The sequence below is a fragment of the Pochonia chlamydosporia genome, chromosome 6 (assembly GCF_001653235.2).
Source record: "Pochonia chlamydosporia 170 chromosome 6, whole genome shotgun sequence".
Taxonomy (NCBI): Eukaryota; Fungi; Ascomycota; class Sordariomycetes; order Hypocreales; family Clavicipitaceae; genus Pochonia; species Pochonia chlamydosporia.
Window position 1 is genome coordinate 2797200 of NC_035795.1, and position 27453 is coordinate 2824652.

General features: G+C 46.6%; 8 protein-coding genes and 1 non-coding gene across 9 annotated transcripts; 5 read left to right on the forward strand and 4 right to left on the reverse strand.

Annotated features, from left to right (window-relative positions):
* Positions 1-15: 15 nt before the first annotated feature.
* VFPPC_11174 (MFS monosaccharide transporter) lies at positions 16-2110 on the forward strand (the record flags this gene model as incomplete). The annotated part of the gene is made up of 3 exons (XM_018289431.1): positions 16-131; positions 433-711; positions 784-2110. The coding sequence occupies 3 exons, from the start codon at positions 16-18 to the stop codon at positions 2108-2110; spliced, it is 1722 nt and encodes a 573-aa protein (XP_018140355.1).
* A 664-nt stretch (positions 2111-2774) lies between these two features.
* Positions 2775-2865, forward strand: VFPPC_17325. The gene has a single exon. It is a non-coding gene; the product is annotated as a tRNA-Tyr (tRNA).
* An 808-nt stretch (positions 2866-3673) lies between these two features.
* Positions 3674-4162, reverse strand: VFPPC_14889 (hypothetical protein; the record flags this gene model as incomplete). The annotated part of the gene is made up of 1 exon (XM_018292657.1): positions 3674-4162. One exon carries the CDS (start codon positions 4160-4162, stop codon positions 3674-3676), a length of 489 nt encoding a protein of 162 aa, XP_018140354.1.
* Positions 4163-5004: 842 nt separating this feature from the next.
* VFPPC_16379 (hypothetical protein) lies at positions 5005-6003 on the reverse strand (the record flags this gene model as incomplete). Its single annotated transcript, XM_018294132.1, has 1 exon — positions 5005-6003. One exon carries the CDS (start codon positions 6001-6003, stop codon positions 5005-5007), a length of 999 nt encoding a protein of 332 aa, XP_018140353.1.
* A 286-nt stretch (positions 6004-6289) lies between these two features.
* Positions 6290-7177, reverse strand: VFPPC_14890 (hypothetical protein; the record flags this gene model as incomplete). The annotated part of the gene is made up of 2 exons (XM_018292658.1): positions 6290-6785; positions 6843-7177. 2 exons carry the CDS (start codon positions 7175-7177, stop codon positions 6290-6292), a joined length of 831 nt encoding a protein of 276 aa, XP_018140352.1.
* Positions 7178-8231: 1054 nt separating this feature from the next.
* On the forward strand, positions 8232-10251 carry VFPPC_11175 (glycerol:H+ symporter (Gup1); the record flags this gene model as incomplete). The annotated part of the gene is made up of 4 exons (XM_018289432.1): positions 8232-8484; positions 8547-9178; positions 9233-10094; positions 10145-10251. 4 exons carry the CDS (start codon positions 8232-8234, stop codon positions 10249-10251), a joined length of 1854 nt encoding a protein of 617 aa, XP_018140351.1.
* Positions 10252-10488: 237 nt separating this feature from the next.
* Positions 10489-11633, reverse strand: VFPPC_11176 (alpha beta hydrolase fold-1 protein; the record flags this gene model as incomplete). Its single annotated transcript, XM_018289433.1, has 2 exons — positions 10489-11202; positions 11250-11633. 2 exons carry the CDS (start codon positions 11631-11633, stop codon positions 10489-10491), a joined length of 1098 nt encoding a protein of 365 aa, XP_018140350.1.
* A 2189-nt stretch (positions 11634-13822) lies between these two features.
* VFPPC_11177 (calcineurin-like phosphoesterase) lies at positions 13823-14629 on the forward strand (the record flags this gene model as incomplete). The annotated part of the gene is made up of 1 exon (XM_018289434.1): positions 13823-14629. The coding sequence occupies one exon, from the start codon at positions 13823-13825 to the stop codon at positions 14627-14629; it is 807 nt and encodes a 268-aa protein (XP_018140349.1).
* Positions 14630-25737: 11108 nt separating this feature from the next.
* VFPPC_11180 (FAD binding domain-containing protein) lies at positions 25738-27230 on the forward strand (the record flags this gene model as incomplete). The annotated part of the gene is made up of 2 exons (XM_018289437.1): positions 25738-26145; positions 26199-27230. 2 exons carry the CDS (start codon positions 25738-25740, stop codon positions 27228-27230), a joined length of 1440 nt encoding a protein of 479 aa, XP_018140346.1.
* Positions 27231-27453: the final 223 nt, after the last annotated feature.

Genomic DNA, 27453 nt, shown 5'->3' on the forward strand with positions numbered 1-27453 from the left:
CTCACAACCGCAACCATGGCCATTGCCATGGGCTGGCAGAAGCCCGACAATGTCGCTGGCTCGTCAGCGCCGGCAATTATGGTCGGTCTCTTTGTCGCTTCCGGTGGATTGCTCTTCGGCTATGATACTGGGTAAGTGGTGTTGATCTGTTTCTTCCCACTAAGATGGTTTTTGTTCGGTCCCCTTTCCACCTTTATACCGCATGGGTTACTGGGAGAATGTGCTTCAAAGCGACATGACAACTGTACGCACTTGTATGTGCGAGTTCAGGCCGCTACCAAACCAGGACCCGGGGGATCTTTTTGTTATCTCATATCGTGAGGTTTAGTTGGAGTGGAATAAGCCCCGGTCAACGGCTTTCGCAACTCCGTTGGATATTTTCTATTTATCAGAAAGATGCCACCGTTACTAACTCATCCCCTCTGCCTTTAGAGCCATAAATGGTATTCTCGCCATGTCGGAATTCAAGACTCAATTTGGTGCCAATTGTCGTTCGACCACTAATGCCGACTCCGTCTCGATTTGTCCAAAAGACGCCGCCCTCATCGTCGCAATTTTGAGCGCTGGCACAGCTGTCGGTGCACTCCTCGCTGCCCCTGCCGGAGATTCATTAGGTCGGCGAATCAGCCTTCTCATCTCGGTTGGCATCTTCTGTATTGGTGCGATCTGCCAGACCTGCGCCCAGGAGATTGTGCTTTTACTGATTGGCAGGTGCGTTGGCAACCCAAACCCTTTCCCGCGGATATTGTTTTTGCAACCTAGACGCGGCTAACCTGAAAATAGAGCATTGGCCGGTGTCGGTGTAGGAGCCATCTCAGTCTTGGTTCCCCTGTATCAGTCAGAAATGGCGCCAAAATGGATTCGTGGAACATTAGTCTGTGCCTATCAACTCTCGATTACTATTGGCCTGTTATCCGCATCTGTCGTCAACATTATAACCTCCAAAATTACAAACTCTTCGGCCTACCGCATACCTCTCGGTCTTCAGCTTGTCCCTGCGCTCATTCTTACCGCCGGTCTTCTCATGCTACCAGAAACTCCACGCTTCCTCATCAAGCAAGGCAAGAACGAGGCTGCTGGTCTTTCCCTGAGTCGACTTCGGCGACTAGACATTACGCATCCCGCACTCATCGAAGAGTTGCAGGAAATTATTGCAAATCATCAGTACGAACTTACACTCGGTCCATCAACCTACAAAGACGCCTTTTTCGGTTCGCCACACCTTGGTCGTCGAACGTTCACGGGATGTGGTCTCCAGATGCTTCAGCAGTTATCTGGTATCAACTTCATCATGTATTACAGCACGACATTCTTCAACGGTGTTGGGGTCAACAGCCCGTACACAAAATCGACTATTATCAATGTCATCAATGTTGTGTCCACCATCCCTGGCCTGCTCATTATCGAATCATGGGGTCGTCGTAGGTTGCTGATGATTGGCGCTCTTGGCATGGCGGCCTGCCAATTGCTCATGGCGTCCTTCACAACAGCGGCTGGTGACGATCTGAAATATACCAAGGAAACCATTCTTGTTGTCTTTTGTTGCTTCAACATTTTCTTCTTTGCTGCGTCCTGGGGCCCAGTCGTCTGGGTCGTCACATCGGAAATCTACCCCCTGAAAGTGCGAGCCAAGTCCATGTCGCTCTCTACCGCGTCCAATTGGATACTGAATTTTGGAATCGCCTATGCTACCCCTTTTATGGTCGAATCTGGCCCGGGTTCGGCCAGTTTCGGACCCAAAATCTTCTTCATATGGGGAGCATTTTGCATCGTCGCCTTTTTCTTTGTTTGGTGTATGGTATACGAAACCAGTAAGATCAGTCTGGAGCAAATCGACGAAATGTACGAACGTGTCAATCATGCATGGAATAGCAAGGATTTCCAACCAAGTTGGAGTTTCCAGCAAATCCTCGACCAGGGTTGGTCACCAAGTGGCATCCCAGAACACGAGCTACAGACCACGGCATCACAAAGTAGTGCGGATACAACACTAGGCGACTCAGGGTCGTCGACGATCACGATACAGCATAGTGACGAGGAGCACAACCAAACAAGACAATCAAATGAGAATAAGACGGTACCGATGGCGAGTGTTGATTTCAGTTATTGAGCAATATACCCGCGCCATTTGAGCGCAGCACATGTGGAAATTTACCTACATACTTGATGTTTTTTTAAACGAGAGCTGGAACTGGGTTTATTATGTGACAATACGAATTTACTAGTTGTTTATCAGCGATGGAGTTTTTTTTATCAAATGGAGTTTGGCACGGGAAGGAAGGCAGCATATATCTATATCTACAAGCCAGCAATTTTGGGTTGAAAGGGAAGCTCAGAGATCTAGGATGGGAGTGTTTGTTTATATATATTCCAAACGATTTTCCCTCTTTGAAGGGCCAGTGAATCGGTTTTGGCGTTTGGAAATGGACTATGGGGGGGCATGAAAACACACCACCTATCTTGCTTGCAATTCAAGCCTAATTTCTTGGGTACTTTACACTGCGACGACGGAGTCGTCTGAATTGATTTGAATACAACTGTACAAAATGCATCTGATGTGCTGCTAGTGTTGAATGTAACTGCTTTACTCGCAACATGTTGATTATAAGCTATCAACAGTATGCCTCAGAATTCTACATATTTGATGCGCAAATGTCCGCAGTTTGGGGCAGTTTCTGGCCCTAAGAAACAGGCAGGTTTATAAAACAAATTAACAAGACCCGCAATCATCAGCCAACGAATCAATTCGTCCGGCGAGGCAACACCTCGTCTTCCTCCGGGTAGTCTAGTTGGTTTATGGCGTCTGACTGTAATTGCTTCATCAGTGTAATCAGAATGTCGCGTGTTCGAATCACGCCCTGGAGATTATTTTTTTGCTCATTTTTGGGGGGCTTGTTCAAGTTGCGCATGCTTGAGATGTGGCCTTTTTGCTTCTTTTATTAAACACGACTAGCAATTCGTACTTGGGACAACTGATGCATCATGTAGGGTTGAACGAAGTCTGTTAGTAGTAATTTCACGTCTGGTGGTCTAGAGTACGGAGCAGTTGTCTTGGATGAGAACATTGAAAGCGGTTGAAGTGGCCAGTCGCACAATGTGTTCTGCTTCGATTTAGCAGGCACTCATCACACATTTGCCCAGGCTGCTTTTCCCAGCACGGCTCGGTTGATGTTGTGGGAATGAGACGTGATATTTGATGATCCTACGAATGCCTCGCTGGTTCCTGAACAAACAGACCGCGTTGGTCAGTTTAGACGCACAAATGGACCATTTCACTGATCATGATGCTGATTTTGCAATGAAACCATTCTACTACATTGCTGTCCACATTATGACCCTACATACACTATTTATTGCCTTATGCATGACGCCATTACAAACGCTATTCCTGCATTATGCTGTCTCACTCAGCATATTCTTCCTTGTATGCCAGAGGGATATAATGCATCATGGAAACAATCATGACAGCTACAAATGCAAATCATTATTGCGGGTGATGGATGGTCGAATGAGAACCAGCTCATGACCACTTTGCGCCTTCGCAATGCCGATGGATATCGTTCGTTGCCTTTAGAGTAGACATGGGTGACAATGTAACTAACTGGTGAGAAAAACAAGGCATCAATCAATAAACTACATCTCTGGTTCAATGCGGATTGAAATGACGCGAAGACTACTTTTCCTTTCGTGCCGTCAACTGTTGTCGAATGATATCAAGTTCGGTATCCATCGTATTGTAACCAGAGTAATCGGGAACGAAACTCTCTGCTCGTCGTCTTCTTTCCTCTGTTTCCTCGTCCTGCCCCTCGGCTGTAGCTCTTCTGTCGTCGTTCTTTGACTGTCCAGGTCGAGGCTTCTTGTAGCTGTGGTCCTTAGATTTTCGCGATCGACCGCCATATCTTGTATTTGCTGACTTATGCAGTCGGGAGGATGATGGTGGTCGCCTGCTTGACTTGCGCGATGTGCTGCCTTTGTTTCGTTCGTCCGGAGCGGCAGCCTCTCCTGGTGTCGGGCGTCGTAGCTCGTTTTGTTGGGTAGCCCATTCTTTCAAGCCAGCACTCTCCAGAATGGAGAGAAAGGAAGTTTCCATTTGACACCTGACGGGTGTACCATCTAAACCAACAAATGGCCTGTTGTCTTGAGGGCCCGAGGGAGACGACATTGCGGCCTTTGCCGCGGTGGTGACGGCGAAGGGTTACAAATAAGTAAATATCCACCCTGGACTTTCGACAATCCTGGAGGCTATGGAAAGTTGAAGATATGGTTGGATGGGGGCATCAAACTTGTTACCACATGCTTGGACGGAGCAAAAGAACGAGGTTAGGTGCAGGGGAGCAACATGAATAAAGGCTTGACAAGTTTTGTAGTCGCAGAACGGAATGCAGCTCAACTGGTATTGAAAGAGCATAGAGCAAAACAAACTGAAGTGTGTCCTTAAAGGTTGAAATTAGGTGATACTGCCTTCCCGCCGCGACAGGAAATGACCCGAGCATTGAACGAGAGATCTTGGATGGTGACATCGACTTAGGCCACCTCGGCTACCCATAAGGAGCCATTTACACCATCATCGGCCTCTCAGCGGACGCGGCAGGCTATTTCTGGGTCTCATTGAAGAGCATGACCAGTAAACCGGTGCGGGAATGGCCTAACGCCGTCCGTCGATGAGACGGTGGAGGCGGCATCTGTCCAAGAGATTCGGAGTCTGTGTCCAAAAGCAGACAAAGATTGATTGGCGGAGGGTGTGAGTCGGCGATATCAAGCGGATCGGACCTAGAGTTCCGCCCTACTTACAAGGTGTTGAGGACCAGATCGTCTTCCTGGACCCGGGGGTCTGGTAAGTCGGGCGAGCCAACGCCCATTGTGACCGGAACGTCCCCAATGGATGAAGAGGCTTGACATTTTGATGCCAAAGTGGGTGGAATGGCCCATACTTGCAGTGGCGCCGGGCGAGCATTGTCGGACCTGTGGCTATTCACCTGTAAGGATTTTTCTTGCAGCCGAGCACTAGGACAGGAGGCAAGACGATAAGAAACTGCAGCCTCGAAATTCCCGCCGCAATTGCATTGTTGAGTCTGGTGACAGTGCTGTGGAAGGTGTGCGGATAATGGACCATAATTTGTCAAAGATGTTGTGACACTCTGCAGAGCCCCCAAGACGTTTGAGTAGTGAAAAAGGCGGTGTCCAATCAGTGTAACAGGAACAGGCTGGTTTCTGGCTAATTGATGCATATGCAAATTTGCTCCAACAAGACACAGTTGGTAGGACAGATCTTTCGGGGCCAAAGACAAGAGTTGCAACTGTCACCGGCGAAAGCCAGGCATGCAAGCTGTTTGCCATTGCATCATTAGCTTCTCCACCTCGCTGCAGAATAGATATCATCATGTCTGCCATCCTTGCACTTGCTGGATCTTTCTTCTCAAAGTGTTTGAGGCTGTATGCAGTCCATGCATGGCTAGTTGGTTTTGTGGTCGGCCGTCCCGAGGCAACCTGACTTACACACGGGAAGAATTGCCCGCAGAAAATATGATATGTAGCATTAAAGCTGCTGTCGATAGCCAAGAAGCTCATTGCTGCCCGCACCGCGTTGAAATGTGGCAGAGGAGAGTGCGCAGCGAAATAGTACCCAAAGGATGTAAGCCAGTTGAATCGTTGACCCAGAAGATATCTTATCCTTGAACTGGCCGCAGGATGAGGCTTCCTGCGGAGACGAATCCGGTCCTCTTTGTTGAAGAGGAAGACAAGGTTCGGGGGTATAACTTGTGGGAAATCGGTTCCAATGCTGGCATTGCAGGTCATTGAGGAAGCAGAGCCAGCTGTTTTGACAACTCTTCGTGATGGAGCTGTAGCGATATTGACGGCTTGAGATTGGTGGCCGTAGGCTGGATGGTGTGTATTGTAGAATTTTGAGAGAGTGCCAAAAGTAACGGACAAATGTAAGAAAAGAAGAAGAAGAAGATGCAGAGTACCTGAGAGACAAAGCCAGAGAGGGGTCGGGACGAACATTGAAACGTGTCGGGGGAAAGCGATTGCTCGATGCCACCAGCTGGCTGACCAACTGCTCCTTCCCTCATGCAAGCGACTGGGCTGTGACAATCACTTGCACACATCGTCTTGCAATGTCTGGTTCAACACAAACAGGTCCAACATCTCGGCGGACTCTAATTATCTGTCCCGACGCCAAGAGCAACGGTACAGAAAACAGATCTCTGCATCACCCCCTTCAGCCCTACGGCCTGGACCAGAGATACTGTCCTGGGAGCTGCAGACCGAAGAGCGACGTTCATAGCCTCTAAGCCAAGTCAATCGCTGGAGGGGCTCCGTGAAGCCTCCGAAACTCCACGGGTCGAGGATCATTTTCGGGAGCAGGTCGCAGCCTCAGCGTTGGAAAAGCCGGTCTGCGGGTATCTGGTTGCAGTGCCTGAGACGTCTGAGTTGCCGTGGATGCATACACTACAGAGCCTTCCTCCGTATCATCATCAGACGCTTCCTCTTCTGCAGACTTGTAACTTTCTTCGCCCGATTCAAGTGATTCTGACTCGTGTCCCGTGCCGCCTTCATCATGAGTGTGAAATGAGCCATCGTGAGACTGCGACTCTTCCTCGTCGACAGATGGTGGCAGCTGAGGAAGTTGATCCGAAACTGCATCAAGCTCACGGCCGAGAAGCTGCATCGTACCAGGCGCTGGACCGACAGGCGACCCCGGCGAAGAAGGGGAGATGGAATCAAGCTCGTCCTCTGACGGGCTGAGAAGCGGCGGCATGGTATCAGATGACATGCTGCGGGAACTGCGTCAAGCGTCAGTATACTACAAACAGTTTACATTGTACCACTTGCAGGCCTACCGTATCATGCTGCTTCTCGACAAGAGAAACGCGTAAATATCCGATTCGTAACACAGAGGGAGGGCAGCCGTATCTTCAAGCGGTATGCCGTGTGTATTCATAAATATCAAGGCGGCGTCGACATGCACCACGCAATAGCCTCGCTTGGGGGGGCGTGATATCTCGAAGCCCTCGCATAGTACTCTCGTAGAACGCCAATGATTTTGTATAAAGCGGTCGACATCATCGCCATCGTACACCACCCGGCAAAACTGGAGAACAGGGAGGCAATAGTCCTTATCATAGCGATAGAAAGCGCGGCAAATTTTGCAGATATTCGCAGTGAATCTACACATTGTGCTGATTTGTGACCGGCAGTGAAGTGTTGTATGAAGTGTCACCCTGTCTGATGAGCAATGGCGTGTTAGTATTTGTTTGAGCAGCAAGGGTAGTTTTCGTCATCCGTGTTCTGTGACTCTGTGTGGGCTATTATAGGTGAAATGCATTCACAGCCTCCTACTTGATACGTGTGCTAGGATAAGGGAGAGCATGGTGTAATGCTAGGTGAAGTTCACCATGCTTAGGTGAATGCCATGATTTCAGTGAATTACTTACAGGTTGTTTAGTGTGTGGTGCCTCGTCCTATACAGAAGCAGGCAAAGCGTGTGGAAATTATGATCAAGGAAGACTGTGATTACAATACGGCAAGCCAGATGGTACGGCTTGAAGGGGTACTACTGCACATTTAAATATCAAGTCTGAACAACCTGTCCACTATGAATTCTTCTTCCTTTTCTAGGTTTCACCGGCGTCCCGAAATGCCGATGTATTTGAAGCCTACCCATTTGGTGAATGTTAATGTGTCTAAGTTTTAGCCTACACCAAACTCATGCGACTTATACAAAAGTAATTCCGGTTGCACTAGCAAGGCCTAAATGTATTGGCCAATGTTTGGGGGAACCTAATAATGCCTCTGGTGGGTAGAGAGTTTGCTAAGAAGTTTTGTTCCTGAAGCGTAGGGTAAGCGGATATACTTTGGAACTTGTAAACTTAGCCTCGGCCGCCTGGTATCGATTCAGGGGTTCTGCGTGAGGGTCGTCCGCAGCTCTAGTCCAGGAACATCCCGAGGCCCCACGTTGACGGACCAGACTGGGCGACCCCAATGCCACATCCACCCCAGCAGACGACACGTCCTCCTTCGTTCCAGCCAGAGCGACGGTATTGCCAATTCGCTTGACCAGTCACTCGTTTATATTGCATCAAATCCCGTCGCGATAACGGCCCCTCGCATCACCACACGAATTCAATTTCGATTCACGGACCAGGTCCGGCCAAAATGACCTGAAGCCTAGTCCATCACTCCAACACACATTCATCCTGCCACGCCGACGGCGTCAAGGGACGTCCACAATGGGCCCCTCCTTCTTCCGCGAGATATACGACATCGATACCCTCGATACTCGTTTCATGACCTCGTCGTCCGTTCCGTACCGTACCGTCATTGAAGCCCGTAGCGATCCCGATGCCGTGAAGGAGGCTGCCGACAAAGCGCAAGCTCGTGCACCACTGCCAAAATGGCAGACACCAGAGTTCTACCTGTACTATTTGGTATTTTTGTGGGCGGTACCGTACATGTTTTGGGTTGCGTATAGCGTGTCGAGGCGTACGTTAATAATCTCAAGCCAGTTGGTCAGGCAGTAGTTTGCTAACCGAACCTTCGTGTAGCTTCGGACCCCCGATATCCCAAATACGAACGTTTTCTCTCCGATGGTTGGATACCTGGCCGGAAAATCGACATTTCAGATATACAGTATCACACCTTTCGAGGCAACTTGCCGTACATGGCTGCCTTGCTAATATTCCATCCACTTTTGCGGACAGCCTGGAATTCGATTTACAGCGGTGCGAGCAAGGGCCGCCAGAGTTCTGCGCGACTAGAACAGCGAGCCTCGTTTGATTTCGCGTTTGCTATCCTATTCTTGATCATCTTGAATGGCATTTCGGCGCTCAAGGTGCTGCTGATTCTGTACCTCAACTTCCAGATTGGACGCAAACTTCCGCGCAAGTACGTGCCTGTGGCGACCTGGGTCTTTAATATCTCAACCCTGTTTGCAAACGAGCTTTGTGAAGGCTACCATCTGAGAAATGTTGCGAGCCACATCTCTCCACCGGTCAAGGTCGGCGCGACGGGGGATGTGACAGACTCTCCGTTGATGCAGACCGGCGCATGGTTGGATGGATTCGGAGGTATTATGCCTAGATGGGAAGTTTTGTTTAATATTACGATTCTGCGACTCATCAGTTACAATATGGATTATTACTGGAGCATTGATAAGAAGGCGTCGAACGCATTGGAGGTAAGCTCTGTCAATTCACCGATTTATCCCCGGACTGCGTCTAATGCACACAAGAAGAAACAATTGGACCCAGCAAACCTGTCTGAACGAGATCGCATCACCATTTCAGCCGACCCCGAAGACTACTCGTTTCGGAATTACATCGCTTACGCCGTTTATGCGCCTCTGTATCTGGCCGGACCAATCCTCACATTCAACGACTACATTTCGCAGCTTAAATTCAAGCCGGCTAGTATTGAGAAGCCACGCACAATCCGTTACGGTATCCGATTTCTACTGGTTCTGCTTGCCATGGAACTGATCCTGCACTTTGACTATGTCAGTGCCATCAGTATGGCCAGCCCTGTCTGGGGCGACTATTCAGCTGCCGAGCTTAGTTTGCTGTCATTCTTCAACCTGCACATTATCTGGCTCAAGCTCCTTTTACCATGGCGACTCTTCCGTCTGTGGGCCCTGGTGGATGGCATCGATCCGCCTGAAAACATGGTCCGCTGCGTGAGCAACAACTACAGCACACAGCTGTTCTGGCGCGCATGGCACCGTTCCTACAACCGATGGCTGATTCGGTACCTGTACGTTCCTCTGGGCGGCGCATCCTTCCGCAACTGGGCCGCGGCGGCTCGATCAACATTGACGTTCTTCTGCGTCTTCACGTTTGTAGCCCTGTGGCACGACATTCAACTCCGCCTGCTGATTTGGGGCTGGTTGATTGTGTTGTTCATGGTGCCTGAATGGACGGCGGCATACCTTTTCCCCAAGCGGAAGTGGGAGAGCCGCCCTACAGAGTATCGCATGCTGTGTTGTGTGGGCGCCGTGGCCAACGTGCTGATGATGATGGCAGCCAACTTGGTTGGGTTTGCGGTAGGTTTGGACGGATTACAGAGTATTATTGCGGGGATACTGCACGACTGGTCAGGTAAGTTAATTGTGTCTTGGACTATTTTGCGTGTTGCTGACAATGACTAGGGTTCATCTTCTTGACGGTGGCTTGTGCTTGTTTGTTTGTGGGCATCCAAGTCATGTTTGAGATTCGCGAGTCGGAAAAGCGCAAGGGTGCGACGCTGAAATGTTGATGTGCTCTACATACTGTAATGTATACAAATCAGATATTAATGAAATAACCGTGATTGTAATATGTATTCATGATATTGTATGACCGTGATTGTAATACAAGTTAGATATTAATGATATGACCGTGGTTGTAATGCATGTATTAAGGATATTATATGACCGCAGCCGTGTCTACTCCCTGTGTATCCCAACCCAACTCGTATCCCCATCAGCTCAAATGCACTCTATTCAACAGCACTCTACGTCCCCTTGGCCGTATTCATCTCCACATCCACATCCGCTCTCCTCTCATCGACAAATTTCCCCATCTTCCCCAACTTCACCTCACTAACCCACCTCCTCAGCCAAACAACCCCCCAAACCACCACAAAAATAACCACGATTCCCACCGCAATGCCCACCACATACGCAGCAACATACCCCCTCCCACCGACCTTGTCGTGATCCAAAAAACTATACGTATACCACCCCTGGCTAGCGAGCGTAACAAACGCAACGCCCAAATACCCCAGCAATATACCCATCAGCCACGCCAGATGCACCCACGGCATGGTGTCCGTCCTCGCGAGCAGCACCTCAAACAGCGCGAACAGCGAGTTCAGTCCATGCTGCGAGACGTTGTGCCACCCGTCGAAGGGGAGCTCGAACCACGGCGCAGAGTACAGCACGCCCCAGTACACGATGGTCACGAGGAACGGCAGCGTGATGACGGTGGTGTAGAAGAGGGAGTGCAGCGCCTGCAAGGGTCGTGGAAATGTTGAGAGGAGCGGTTTCTTGCGGAGGATGTATGTGAGTGTGTGGATGGACGAGGCGAGGAAGTAGAAGCCGAGGCCCCAGAATGTTAGAACGGTGAAGTAGGAGAAGGATTGGCGGACGGTGAGGCAGCCGCCGAGAGAGGCGTGCGCGCATGTGTAGCCGATGATGAAGAAGAGCGTGGTGAAGATGTAGATGCTCTGTTTTTGGTTAGTCGTGATGGCTGCTGGATGGGAGGGATACGTACAATGAGGGCGCGGCATGCGAAGAGGAGCCATGGTGGGAGGAGCCATGATGTTACGAAGCGGTTTGTAGGGTCGAATGGCTGGGTGCCGAAGGAGAAGATGTTTTTGGGCATTGTTGGATGTATGCCGTGGTGTTGGGAGCCCTTTTTGAGTCGTGAGGGGACTTGTGTTGAGGGTTTATATCGCCATTCGGTGGGAGGAGTGCTGAACTGAGTTTGATGAGCTCGTGAAGGTTTGTTGTGGAGTTTGAGTCTGCGTGATGAAGTCTTTTTTACGGCCCAAACTCTGATATTTTTGAAGAGGGTCCAGGACCTTGACGGGAGTTGGAGTTGGACCCCTGTTGCGTTGTCCGCGCTTGGCAGCGCCGTGAGGCTGAGCTGAGACATGGCTGGGTCCATGTCTGGTGGATCAACCAGACTTTGATGTGTCGAGGTTATGGACTGGTATTCATTCATGCAGGGTCAAACCGTGACATTTGGTTGTTGACTTTTGTCTAGCGGTGCTGAGCGCTCAGGAACCGTGTTCAACTTCAACTACTGGGCAGAGGACTTGACATTTAACCAACATGCCCTTGTTAAGCAAGTACGACCTCGTTCAATGTTGAAGCCATTACTGGTCAAACATGAACATTGTTGGGCATCCACGCGGTCAACGCCAGCCGCAAGCCGCCATGTCAACCATCGGCAACCATTGGCAGCCACGTTTCCATGTTGCACTCGTGCCGCATTGCGAATCAGCCCTGGTTTTATTGAAAGGGCTGAAGGGCTGAGGCAAACATGTCCCGTGCAAATGCCGTTCTGGGGTGTCTGCCATCACACGGATGAAGCTTGGCGATGCGATTGCCTGTCGATCGGCATCGCGTTGATCTGGGTCTGTATTTAACAGCTTCAAATGTGCGTGTCTTCTGCCTTCCTGCCACTCACCGATTCTGCGATTGTCATTGACAGGCCCATCCCCCAATTCATGGACTTCACGATACGTGCCTCAATGAGAAAGTCTCTTTAAAGCACATCACGTCGGGCCAAAGCGTGCGGCAGAGAGCGTCCTTAAGCTGTCCGTAGGAATTATAGGAACAAAGCAGAATATCTACACTAAAAAGGAGGGATACAACTGAAACATTTTTGGATGGAATCGCGAATACGGATGACCTCTTACAGGAAATCATGTCAGCTGGGCGGTGTCCAGCACAACAAGAAGACTTTACATCTAATTCAACTCTGTAGACAAGAGTCAACCGCCTAGCTGCATTAAATAAACGGCCTAGGCAAATAGTACATGTGCTGAACGCAAACTGAGCTGTGAGCTGCTTCCGCCAGAGCGTGGCCATATCATCGGATACGTCGTCTCGCCGGCCCTCAGCTCATCTGAGCAATGAACGAATCCTAGCCGCTCATATAGACCTACGGCTCCGCCCTCAACATCCAAATACAAGTCACAGTTACGTTGGTTCCCATCTGCGCAGGCCCTCTTGCAGAAGAGTGCGTCATGGGGATTTCCACGTCTTTACACCAACAATAGTGGTTGCGAGAAACACCAACAAGAGAGCGGAGTGGCATACAAACGTGTTCCTTTGCCCGAATTGTAGCAGAATGTTTCTTCTCCATCTCGTCGAAGAGCTTTCTCGTGCGGTGACATCCATTGCAGGAAGAGCCTTCGGCCATCGATCTCTCCAACACTTGACGCCTCCTTCTTCGGGTCGTACAATCCACATCAGTATCATTGATTTGGGCACGTCGGTCCACCGTTGCCAAGTTTGTTAGTATGAATAGGAAATAAGATTAGGGGGTGTCTTCTGGGTAAATCGGCAACGTAGATAGCTGTGAGTATGGGGGAGCTTTGATACTAAGTGTTTGGCTACTGGGAAAATGTCCCGTACACACCGTTCTCATCTTTGACAACAAACACCTTACTTTGCCCAGTCTTATCTCCAGGATCAATAAACCCGGTAAAGGCGTTCCTCATACATTACTCACCGATCCCACCACGCGGTTAAAGCTCCTGAAAGTAGTCGTTATTGAAGGCATCCATAAACATGTCAGCCTGGGGTCCAATTTTATCGTTTAAACACCCCTACTAGGGCAGTCCGAAATACATCGAATTTGAGTACAAACTACCAGTGCGAGTACCAAGCTCTCTAGAGGATATAGGGGATTAACTTTGAAAGTTGAGGAGTTGCATCCGTAAGCGGCATCAACTGATGGTTAAAGTCGGCAACTATGCGTTTTTGCTTGAAGTTTGACATCACGTCATCTGGGTTCAACTGTTAGCGTCCCAGTTTCTTGGGAGATGCGTATAAGTAAGCTGAAGTGTATCTAGAGAGGCCAAGTTTTCTCCATGCTTAGAGTTGCATGCCGATGCATGGCGCCGCACTGATGCCTGACTGGCCGAACGCAAACACAACATTGAAGCTTGACCTCTCACCATGACTTCTGGACCCACCAGACTTGACCCTTCCCATTCCCGTCATAACTCACGGCAAGGTGCTCGATCCTCAGAACATCGCAAGAGTGCAAGCACATACCAGTGATACCACCGTTGACAATCCACCACCAAATGCCCCCGAAAGCGTGCTGTCATGGACATTCAGATTCTCTCTGATTTGCACCTCGAATCTCCAAAGGCCTACGATCTGTACAACATCCCTCCAAAGGCACCATATCTTGCCCTCCTCGGCGATATTGGGAATGTCGTTGCCCACAAGGATGATATTCTCACTTTCCTGATGAGACATCTTCGTCAATTCAAGACTATTCTTTTCGTTCCAGGGAATCACGAAGCATATCACTCGAGCTGGGGGGAAACAATTGCTGTTCTTCGTGAATTTGAGGAACGGGTCGAACACGACGCTTCACTTGGCCAATTTGTGGTGCTTGATCGCGGGACATATCGTCCCCCAGGGTTAGATACTGTCATTCTGGGCTGCAGTCTCTTCTCTCATGTCCCTAGAGAAAGCGAGATGGCTGTGGAAATGGGTCTGAATGATTTCTTTCTTATTAAAGATTGGACTGTGGCGGATCATAACAACGCCCATCAGAGGGATCTTACTTGGTTAAATGACGAGGTAGCCAAGATCGAGGACAACGACAGTGCCACCAACATCATCATTCTTACTCACTGGAGTCCATCTCGGCTTCCTGGTGTTACGGATCCCAAACATATGGGAAGCCCTATCACCAGCGGATTTTCTACAAATCTAACGAACGAAAGATGCTGCAATAGTACTAAAGTCAAGGTGTGGGCTTTCGGACATACGCATTATAACTGCGATACTGAGATTGAGCGAGAAAATGGCGCAGGGACGCTAAGGCTACTGGCTAATCAGCGAGGGTATTACTTTGCGCAGGCTGATGGGTTTGATGTTGAAAAGACTATCCTAGTATAAATGCATGTAAAGTGGCTCACGCTGGCCCCCAGTTCTAATTGAAGTTTAAGTTCCGATGGCAGCATTTAGTAGTCTCATTTTCATAAATCAGGCTCCCAAAAGGGAGTCTGCAGCTCGGTTACCGACTGTCGGACAGTGATCTTCCCTTTTATACGCGCTAGACAAGACGAATGAAGCGGCTCTGAGAGCTGCTTCAGATCCAAAAACTCATCATTCTCAATATAAAGCCTCTAATAAGGTATCATACTGACAGAGAAGCCGCCAGCGGGTGTTCACATGCGGGCAGTAGCAAGAGTATCCCAATTAGCAAAGACACGCAACACTTCTGTATGATGTAATAAATACACAGTGAGATATTGCGAATACTGCGAGGTGTTGATGTATATATAATGTATATATGGCCCTACATAAGAACATTCTGCCGCGGATTGTGGATTACCAAGATACCTCATGCTCAAAGCACGGTCTACTGAGGCATGGGATGGCATGCTACTCTCCCTAGCTATCGCACTCTGACGCATGACAGAAGATCAAAACACTGGTCAATAAGCTCGCTTGCCGCATATTGTGCAGTATATACCGAACAGCACAGAGACCGTTTCCCCACAGAGTTCATAAATAGTTGTTATATTAATTTTGTAAGAAAGAAGTAAAGAAATAAAACTTAAGTATTTAATAATTCATATAGCATAATATTGATTTTTTTTTTGGTTGCAAATTAACATAACTTTCCTGCGTGCAGCTATGTTAAAGTCTAAAGCTTCGGACAATTTCCTGCATAGAGTATTTAACAGTGGGTTCAAGAAGGCGATTTCGAGCACGAAAATATTAATAAATAGCAGAAATATTATTAATAATAACTATTCAGTTGTTAATATTGTATTGTGCAAATACAGCTTCCTCTCTCTGCGCTCTCTTTCAAACAAATTTGAAGACCCACATAGTGAAAATTCGGGCTTACTTGCCCGGCTTACCTCTGCCTTAGAAACTGGACTTTATGCCCCCTCAGCGTTGAAACGTGGCAACCCTGACCTTGCTCCACAAATGGCGCCAAAATCGAGCAGAAGGGGACATGCGGAAGAATCCCCTTTGGGAGGCATTGGACATCTTCATGGGCATACTAGAGTTTTGGGAACGGGTTGCTGGTGCAATGTGACGATTGATATTGACAACCAGGGCACCTAAGACCCCAACCCGAAAAAAAATAAATAAATAAATAACCGAAATATGCCGAATTTGTTCTCAAAACGCCTTAAACCCAGCTGCAACAAAGGTCCCGCCTTCTATTTATTTACATGCTCGCCACTCACCAGTTGTACCTTTTTCTGCCTGATACCGTTTGTGTCTATTTCTACGTACAGTGAAATCTTAGTTTAGCGTGCACTAACATTTTACTCAGTTTTTTTTCAAGTATGGGTGCCCCGCAAGCACTATCATTTCAGAAGTAAATTAGCGGGACGCTAAACCTGGATGGCCATGTTCCGCTGGGGTTTCACCATCCTAAGGTCGCACGTAGTTGCTAGTACTAGCACAAAGATCCTGCTTTTAAGTACCTAAATCAATACAAGAATACGCGGTAGAACTTCTTATTAAGCTTAGAGTGCCTGTACTTTGCATTTTAGGTATAAATCACGTGCCTTGCCGCTTAATAAAGCATGGTTTCCACATGTTATAAGTTATAATTCACATGATCTAATTCTAATTCTTGTTCATAGAAACTCACAACAAGCTTAATAATGTATCTTCCTAAAACAGAAAGAATTATTAACTTTTAGCTACCCACTTTAAGCGAATACCTAAGACTCTTCTAAAGATCTCCTAGCGACTTTCTTTCTAACTTGTATTAGTGTATAAGAGAAAGAGCTTCTATAGAAAGAGAATATCTCTATTACAAGTAAAATCCACTATAAAGGCATTTAACTTTAAAGCTATTTAAACCTTATTCTAACTAATATTTTACTATATAAAGAAGGAATTCTCTCTCTTTAGGAAAATAATAACTTAATTCTTAATATACACAGAATATATTTTATTTCTATACTATTTCCAAATTATATTCTATGATAATTGCTTACCTAATAAGCTATTATTCTAAGCTACTTTTAACTAAGGTTTATTCGTATTATATCTGTATACTAACCTTATTTCCGTTTTATTCCCGCGCATAATTAAATCTCCCTTTTACTCTAAAAGGCTCTACCTTTTACACAATCCTCTAAAATAAATCCTTTGATTAATATGTCTTTTCCATTCTATCTCCTATGCGACCTGCTATCTAGCCTCAAAAGAATCCAAGTGGGGACTTCTAGTGCTAAGATAATCCTAAAAGCTACCACCTAAAGCCTTATATTTTGGTTTAACACACATAAATATATTATCCCACGTTAAGGCCTAGAAGCTGTGGCATTTCTGTCTTGCCTTTTCCTAGAATGTAGGCCGGATTAAGGCTTTAGGTTATTAAAAAGACAGCTTAAATGCATTATCTAGCAGGCTTAATATCTTAGGATATCCCAATTAAAAGTGTTATAAAGATAGCAAACTAGCAATAGCCCTAATTTTACAATGTGTACTAAGAGTCTAATAGCTATTACAGACTGTAAACACAAAGGAAGTCCTAGAATGTTACTAGGTGAACTTAACGATATTCTTAATTAGATTGCAGCTCTATCTCTATTCTTTGCAATAGATATCTAACAGCTAATTCATTAAAATTATAGCCTATTAACTAGCGCAAGTAATATTCTTCTAGTTATATTCTAAAAGTTACAAAGCAGCAAGGTTAAATAGCTAATTTGCATGTTATTAAAGGACTCTAGTCTAGTTTGTGTCTCGGAAGAACTAGTAATAATTAGATTCCACCCTCTTCTATATTATCTTCTCTGCTTTTAGAATTTAATTCATAGGGCTGTAAAATAACTAGAAGAAGCAAATATTTTGCAAGTTCTTAGTGTTCCTGCTAAATATTCTAGCGATAACTTAAGCAAAGTATTTAGGCGGCAAGTTAGAGTTATAATTAGGCGCCTAGACCATAAAAAAGCAAGAAGCATTAAACACTATTACCTATTAGCTAGTTTAAGACAAATAAGCATAGAGCGGAAATATAATAGCAAATACTATTAGGTCTATATAGACCTTAATAACCCTTAAAACTGCCTTAAGATATTTTCAAAGAGCGGCAAAGACTTAACCTAAGATCGCATTAGACTGCACAGCGCAATACAAGACAGTCTCCTACTTAGCACGGCAGACTGCAGGATTAAGAAATGCATTCTCGAAGGTGAGCTGCAGGTGTGGAACGTCTGTGGGGGGATTAAGCCGTTCCACAAGATTCAAAAACACGTCAGACGGTCAGGATTTCTGCTTAGAGCAGCTTAAGATTCCCCTATGGAAGCAAACAAACACCTTATGATCATATTCTATGATGTTCTTTTGCTTGATAATAGAGTCTGCGCTCTAGAGGCACACAATAAGAGGAGGAGGCAACTAAAATCTCTAGTTTGTTAGATCCCAGGGCGTGCGACAATTAGATACCGCGAAGTAATAGCGTTCTCTTCAAGCAACGTGGCTAAATGACTCGCTAAAGCTTTAGCGACAGCTATTATATAACGGTGGGAAGACCTAGTACTAAAGGGTTATAATAATCCTTATATATCTTATAATTGCGCTAAATTAGCTATTAAACTTAAGAAGGACTATATTACTAGTCTTAGAGACTCTGTAGACTTTATTCTTATTGGCGGAAATTATAGCGCTAAAGATAAACAAAAGATTAGGATTAGCAAACTCTAGTAGACCTTATTCCATATTAGATGCGTGGATAATAAGGATAAAGTATGCTGCTTTAATGTAAAACTAAGATTTTATATTATTAATATTATTAATAGACATAGTATTTCTAAGCACTATATAGTATATCTTAATCGCTATAGGTATTTCACAGAAATAGCTTTTACTGCATCTACCCCTTATTTTAATGTGGTCCTAGACCCTAGTTATAACTTACGCCTAAAAATATTATTTATATAGCTATTTATTATAGAACTTATAGGAGCTAGTTTTAATAAACCGTTAAAAGTATAGTATTACACTCTACGGTTTTCTTACCTGGTAAAGATTTATAATAATTGCTTATTTAAAAAGACTACTAGTTTTAAAGAATTACAAAATATAGCGCGGTAATATTTAGAGATATCTAGTAATTTAGAAAGAGAAGAGGATATCTGGATAAAATAATTATAAGGTTATAGGTAGGTGGTAGAGACAGCATAAAGACTTATTAGAAGGGGTTAAGGCTAAGTTATAGATAACAGTTTAGCTAAGTTATTAAAAAATATTTAGACTAGCTAACTTATAGCCTTATAACATTTAACATTAGAAAACAGACTTATTAGAGGCACAGTATAAGTTATAGAGTTAGTGTAATTATTAGCCATGCAATTTATTAGACTAAGAGCTTAGAGAGATATTAGGCTTAACATATAGGCTATTTAGGGCATTAATGTTAACGCCTGCGTTCCTATTGTGATTATATAGCACTAAAGTGTTAATAAAAGTTGCTAAGAAGTTTTATTTGGCTCTGGTTTCTAATAGCAACCTCTAACCATATAATGGCCTATCCCTAGGGAATTAACTTCCCCTCTGCTAGTTAGGCGAGATTAATTCTTTGCTCGCCACACTAAGGCACATTAATTATGCTAGGCTCTCTTATGTAGTTAATCTACCGTATTTCTAGCGCTTTAGCCTGTCGCTTGCAGTGTGCTATGGCATGGAGACTGGTGCTAGGATGACCAGCCCACGATACAATCATTGCAGCATGTGTGCGCCGATGCTGCATTTAAGTCTTGATGGGCCTGTCCTGCTTACTCTGGGGTCCTGGGCCACAGTCTCGTTGAAGACAAATTGGAAGACTCTTTGGGCGACACCTAGAGGGGCAAACACCACCTCCTATCTTACAGAAACAAAAGATCGGTAACTTTGAGCGTGAACTGTCTAATAATATAGTAATGTCACTAGTATTGCGGGTTTAGAAACCTTAGTGACAGCGATCATTCGTTAAGGCTGCTCCCATTATGACGCCCCGCCCTTCCGCGCGTGAAGACTTCGAAATCGCCGTTAATTGCGCGTTGCCACTCGAATACATTGCGGGGGCGAGCGGCAGCCTGCGGCAAGACCGCTGGCTACTGGAGCTAACATTTGAGGCATGATTAAAACACGAGAAATTCCTTTCAGACGTTTCCAAGCTACCATTTCGCTGAGTATTGTAGGACAAAAGCTGGGATTGATGAACGGCAGGATAGCATGTCACAGAAAGAATACGCATAACTCTGCCGTTATGCGAGTCAAGTAGCTTCTTCCGCCCTTGGTAGAGGCCTCCACACCATAGCTGGGGCCAATTGTTGCGCCACAAGGCTGCGACTCCTTGTCAACGACAGCCACCTAACCTCTTAATGGTTGTTTTAATGGTTGTGATTTCCCGCACAACAACCACGGCCTAAGTGCAGACACACATAAATGCCCGATTCGATATATTTTGTAAGATTTCACAAAGGGATCGGCAGTCGGTTTTTTACCAGCCGTGTCCGCGGTCCCATTCATAGCGCCGAGACATAAATTGGAATTTGAGCTGCTTTATTGGTGGTATCGTGGGCTCCAATGGTCTTGGCTGGTCTTACCGCCATTGGACTGGATATCGGATGGGGGGATGTTGACAGCTGAGAGCCCGACCTGGGGTCGCGGCTTGGATCGAGATCAGCCAAGTGATCACTTCTCTTTGTATTTCACTGTGTTCGGGGAACTGGTCTTAAGTACTTTTTGCTTTTATGGAGTGCTTGCCGCACTTCTCAGCTCACAGAGGCATAAATCCGAAGGTCCAAACTAGTACCAATGTTTACAGGAACTACTGAGTCATTATAAAATAGAAAAGCTATCAAACGATAAAATAACCATACCGTAAACCATAAGATACTTGATTTTCCCTCCTTGTTTTTGTGGGGGTTTTTTTTTTTTGGAGCTAAACTGATGGCCGTACACCACTCCATATCGGTGCCTCCGATGTATGGACATGGATTCCGGGGGAACAGAGACAAGTCGCCACACGACTTTGGGATTGGGCAGTCATAGAGCGAAAATGCGTACAGCTGAAGCTAGGAGATGATTCTGGACTGACCATGGCAACAGTATCCTTGTCGATATTAATGTCGGCATTAAGCTCGCCAAAAACATCCGCCAGTGCAATCGCAACCAGAACTAGCGCCAAGGTCTCGGCTGACTCCGACAACTTCTGCAAGAGAAACAAGAAGGGCCCTGGCGTCTGGGGCTGCTCCAAGCCTTGCTCTGTACACGCATATCCCCCGTCTCAAACAAAGTGTTGAACTACAAGCTAACTTGCTAGGGTCGAATTAACCACGACTATTGCACTCGCTGCGACAGCGGCCGCTACTGAATATTGCATTGAGCCGATATTCATGTCCCCTACGCTTCACTGTAGTGGCATACATCAGTAAGAGGATATAGACGTCTTATGTACAGAAAATTTTTACAAAAGTCGTAGATAAGGCGGTTTCACGGTCAAAATTTAATTGAGCTGCATACGAGGTGAGGTTTGTTTAAACCAAATTACTAAAAAAAGAGTTATGTGTCCTACACACGTTTTAATCGCTTAGTCAGATGGCAAGGCTATTGGCCGTATATTAATACAGCCTCCTTTCTACAATACTGTACTGATCTCTTGCTCCAAGACGTCTGAAATTCTCACTGCTATGATGGTGATGGTTAAAAGTTACGGTAACTGGGCGAAGATGTACCATAATATGTAGTAATTCAATATAGGCTTGTCTTAAGGGCTTTAATCTGTGGAACAAAGAGCACTTGTAACTTCGCTCATTTACTTTGAGACAGCAATTCAGACTACGTAAAACATACCGGCATTGCCCCGATGAGCAGTTGCAGCGAAAAGCGTGGTCGAGTAGCGTCCAGGTTCCCACCAACGATAACCCTAACCCAACATGACCTCAGGGATAACCTCTTTTTATGATGGATAGTTGTGATGATATTGTTGAAACAATTCTCATTTTTGTGTAAGGAATTATGACAGCAGAACGTCTAACTCTATGGCATGCGTGTTTCCTTCTAGCACTTCGTTTTCACCCCCTATTTGGGGTTGCGATTTCTTCCGAGCCGGCAGAGCTGCGACACCACCCAGTATGTCTCAGGAAGGCGTTAGATTGTGGCAATACCATTACTGAACGGCATTGTACGAGACATCGCCTTTCACATGATTGATTTAACACATATTAATCATTATATTGCCGCCTCCCAGATAGCAATATAACAGAAGAATATATGCTTTGTCCGACACGAGGCTATACTTCTGGATAGTGCATCGGCTCCGCCAGTCGTCCGCTCAAGCTGCAGTCTTATCTATTGTGACCATTGATGCGTTTCGATAATATCTTAGCGACCATAATGTCTTGAAACTATGAGAAAACAATTGTAGTATGCCTGTAGGGAAGAGAAGGAAGGGGGGGTGGGGGTTTAAAATAGCAGTCTACGCATATAAACCTAACCAGAGGGAGGGCAATAAAAGAATAGCTGAAAAGGGCTGTGCGAGGGAAGGACAAACTGAAGCAAAGTATATGTAACACAGGCTGATGCCTCATTGATTCGGTATATTTAAAGCCTCAAACCATGCCTCTGGTGTTGCGACGGGCAAAGCAGTCATTATTTGCTCCTAGCATAAGCAGCTGACTTCCCAGCCTGTCCCCATCCTCATATTGGAGCAGCCTCGTTGGTATGCGCGGTCTATTGTCTGTGGCCGCTTGTCGAAGGATCTGCCAGTGCTGGTAGGGTGTAGATAGGAGACATTTCCATCATGCGTAAGGCGCATTCACTCACTATTTGATCCTTCTACAACCAGGTACTGCTTAGCCAGATGAGTGATACTAGTACATTGGCTATATCAGACATTCTAGTATATTTGCAATCCAATTGGCCGCCTTTTATGTATTCCTGTCGACGAAGCTGAAAAAAAAAGCAACAACTTGTCACCAGGGCACGCAGGCATTGTTGCCGAATAATCGACATATCATTCAAGCCACTGTAGCGGGCAGCCACTCCAAAATTTACGCTCAAGGCAGACCCTCAGAGACATAACCAATGCCCTCCCCTTCTCGGTACTGCATACATCATATGTCACTAATCGACTTATCCCGCAACCCAGATGATTATCTCGCTCTGATTTCAACCTTGTGGCTCTTGCATATCGCAAAAGAGGAGCTAAGCCCCAGATTTACAGACAGTTTGTGCTTTCCATTCATTAACCCTTTAGCAAAATCCACTCGTCTCTATCTAGCACCCCGAAGCAACATGATGCTGGTACTGTCCACCGAATTGTTATTAAACATTGCTGACTTTCTAGACTCTGAGAGAGACGTCAACTCACTTGCTCGGACTAACCAGCGATTGTACGAGCTATTAAATGGATATCTTTATCGCCGAAATGCTAGACAATATGGTAGTTCCGCTTTAATCTGGGCTATTCGACAAAACATGGTTTCAACAGTAGCTAAAGCCATAGATGGCGGTGCTGATGTAAATGCAGTCACCCATGATCACAAGCTCTCTTGCAGACCAATGCATATAGCAGCAAAACAGGGTTTCGAAAGGATAATCGCCTTGTTACTTGCGACAGAATCTATCGACCCAAACCTACCCGACTTCTACGGAAATACCCCTCTACACTATGCTATCAGGCAAAGCCACTGTAGCATGATCAAGTTAATGCTGGCGTCAAGCGCGGTTGATGTCAGTAGAAAAGATAAACTTGGCATGACACCACTCGCGCGTGCAGTCTTCATGGACAACCTAGACGTGATGAAACTGCTGCGAGCTTGCCCAAGAGTCAAAAGCGAGCTCCCCGAAGCCTATGATGATGTGGTACACCACAAGCAAACATCGGGCTCATGGCTGATATCAGTTGCAACCAATTTTTTTCGGAATTTCAGACGCCGTAGCCTTACATTGTCGAGGCGCAATGCACAGGCAAGACCACGCTCGTGAACGTGCTCCTCTTTCGATGAGTCTTTGGCGGTCTCCCGACCTATAATCGTCGAAGAAGTCGCCTGCTCCATAATCCAAGCATGATTTCGAGGCTCATGACATTCTCACATGCGTCGACCGCTGCTACAAGCTACAAACACCGATTAAGAACTAAAGAAGCAAGCTCGTGGTTCATGTTCAACGGCTCAGGACTTAACCCTACACATATGCCCAAAGGCACGTAGAAGTATGGCTTCCCATCCGGTTGCTCGCAGTCAGTGGTGGCGGTTACGCTGCAGGGCGGTTCTACTATTCCGCAGTCGTATGTAACGGCCGCCACGGATGCGGGCGTGGGAGCTGACTCCTTCTATCCTGAAGACTGGGCGCTCGTAAGTCCAGGGAACATCAACCTCTACAAGCTTCAAAACTTGGCTTCACAATCTCTTTTTGATCAGGTCCGCCTTCTCCGCTATGATTACCCCCTTTTTCCTTTGCTAACTAGATTTGCGAAGACTTTCATCGCAAAGTCAACGATCAAAGACTTCTACGGCAAGCCTCAGAAGTACTCATACTGGAGCTGGTGGAGCAGTACCAAGGTGCATACGACGGCATCGCGACGAGTTCTCCAGCGATTAACTGGGCTGAGGCGATGCCCGCTCCTTTCTGGCCGCAACTGGTCATGAACCACCTGGGAAATTACCCTGCCTCGTGCGAGTTTAGGTATCTGACGCGGGCTGCTGTGGGGTATTGCGATGCCTTAGACGGTGTCATCGACGGGGTCATCTCCCACATGGATGAATGCGCAACCAAGTTCAATCTATTTGAGCACACTTGTCAATTGCCCCGATCTTGCACGCATCCAACTGGGCCTACACGCGCCAGTGCAACACGCCGAGATCTGTCGTATGGCAATACAAGCGGCAATAATCGTCAAATATGGTGGGCATGGGGCAATTGGATGGAGCTAGCCGGCTGGTTGGACATGACCCAGCGACAAGTTCGTCATCCAAAACACCGTCATACTCCGTTCAAATGTTTCACGGGAGGGTCCATGTTGCTCGGTTTTTGGAAGATGATATTCTACGATGTGAACAGTGAGATTGAGGATGATGATAGCTTGGGCTCGTGGCATAATTGGTTTCTGCCGTGAGCTTGGGTTGAATCTCCTAGTGACGGAGTCCCGATTTTCATCACCAACAGAGGCTTAAAAGGGCAAACAGCAAGTACGACCCTTGTAAAGAATGCAACCAGGAATATAAAGTACTTTCGAGCGGAGGATATTACAGGTATCGGACCACTGAACGTTCGAGAAAAGACATTGTGAAGCTGCACGGTTATTAATACCCTTTCATCACGCGCCTTGTAGCATCACCAACAAGGTTCCGGATGCCCTGGTGCAAAGAAAGAACAGAGTATACTCTTATCCCGCACAGGCGGCAAGAGTTCGAGTAAGCTCCTAGCTCTAGCATAGTTAATATAGAGTATTGATATTACCTTCTTAGTTCCTTAGGGCTAAAGTTTAAACATCAATGACCTGGTTACTTGTACCTATTGGACACGCCCAAGCAACGTCTGAGCCACTGCATATTATCAATATTGAGAATAGTTACGAGTCCTCGATGCTTCAGTTTGACTTCATTTGGATCCAGAGCTTATTTCACCCCGGATGCTACGGCTTCGGGTTCTCGGGGGCATCGAGAGATGCGGCAGTAAAAAATCCCTTAAAGATGCTACATCGGTCCCAACTTATATTAACATAACTCAGAGCATGCCAAGAAACCACTTTACGGGTGGGTATTGGGATATGTCATTATTAATCCTCCAGTCCAATCCAATTCAAGTACATCCTCAGTATATTTCGCCCAGCAGTATCCTAATCTACGCAAACCCGGCCTGCTTGCTGGCAAACAATGCCAGGGTAACGACAATTAATTTTCTTCGGCATGAAGCCGTACCCGACAGTCCGAGCGCGGCTTGTATATATAGAGGCTTGTGTCCTTGACTTTGCCTGTAAATCTAGAAATAGTTCTACTCACATAAACAATTCGCTTGGGTATTTGTACAAATCAATTATGAAGTATTTGCTTTCCAACATTGTGCTTGCTAGCACGACGGCCGCCCTGATCTCTGGCACGGAGTCCTTCGCCACCAGGAGCCCTTGCGACCAGATTGCCAGCAATATCTCAGGCCAATTATATTACCCATCTGACCCGAGCGACCATTTTTCCAACGGCACTGAGCATTTTCTGAGCTCGTCAACTGAGATGCCCATGTGCGTTGTTGAGGTGACAAGTATCCAAGATGTTTCACATGTCCTGAAAATAGTACGGGCCACTCGCACTCCGTTTGCCGTCAAATCTGGAGGTCACGCAACCAATCCGGGGTTTTCGAGCACCACTGGAGTTCTGATGTCCCTGTCGCAGCTAACCCAGGTGAATCTCTCCGAAGACAAAAGCACGGTTGAGATTGGCCTCGGGAATGTAGGTCGACCGTTCCCGCTGTTTTGACCTGGCAAAATACTAATTGACGACAGCGCTGGACCGACGTATACAACGCCTTGGACGGATCGGGCGTTAACGCCGTAGGGGGCAGAGTTCCCGGTCCTGGCACGGGAGGCTTCACTTTAGGAGGTGGCTATTCCTGGTTAACCAATCAATTCGGCCTCGCTTGTGACACTGTCATCTCATTCAATCTGGTTCTTCCAAACGGAACAGCTACCGTCGTCGACTGGCGCACTCCGGATTTGTTCTTTGCTCTCAAGGGAGGCCTGAACCGATTCGGAGTTGTTACGAGCATCGTCTACAAAACGGTTCCTCAACCAGAGACTGTTTATGGGGGATTTCAGGTCTTCCACTCATCAGCAGTACCTGTATTGACGGAGGCAATACTTAACTTCAAACGTACCACCACAGAGTCCAAGGCTCAGGTTATTCTCAGTATTACCGGGGGGCCTGATTCTCGCGCAGTACTTCTATCATTCTACGACGGACCAGGTCGCCCCACCGTTTTCGATCCTTTTAATAATATCAGCGCCCTAAACAGTACACTTAAGGATCAAACTTTCGCATCTTTTGTCAGCTCTATCCCAACAGGGGGGAGCGGCAAGCGTGGAGCTTTCGCTACCCTTAGCACCTCTGGTTATACACAAAAATTCCTAACAGCCGTTGCTAACGAGACTGCATACTACGGCTGGTTAGGTCAAAACTACTCCGGGGAATTCTCCTATGAAATCCAACCTTTCATGGATTACGGTAAACATGCAACCGATTCTGCATATCCTCACCAGAACTCGCCACTGCCCCTAAACCTAGGAGCAACCTGGAAGTATGAGGCCGACGACACCTTTTGGCGCGGAATTATGCAGCAGTCGATTGATTACCTTACGGAGGTGGCCAAGGAGGAAGGTATCTATAACTCTGAGATGTATGCCTATCCAAACTACGCCCTGGGAACCTACACAGGAGTACAGCTATACGGGTTGACCAATACGGCGCGGCTGCGAGACATCCAGTCGCAGTACGATCCGAGCGGTGTCATGCTGCTAGCCGGGGGGTTTTCACTATAAGTTGGTGATGAAATTGTTCTTTCCTAAGTAATAATGCCTCGTGGCTTACTACTGGACAAATACATGAAGAGACAGGGCAGGGCGGATTGTGGAGAATCTTTGAGGGAACGATTAACTTCTATATGACTTTATAAACAGTCCCACTTTATTCTGTAAATAGGCTAAGTTAGAGCTTTCCTTGACTCCTCTTCTTGTCCCCTTGTCTCTTCCTTCTTTAGCTTTA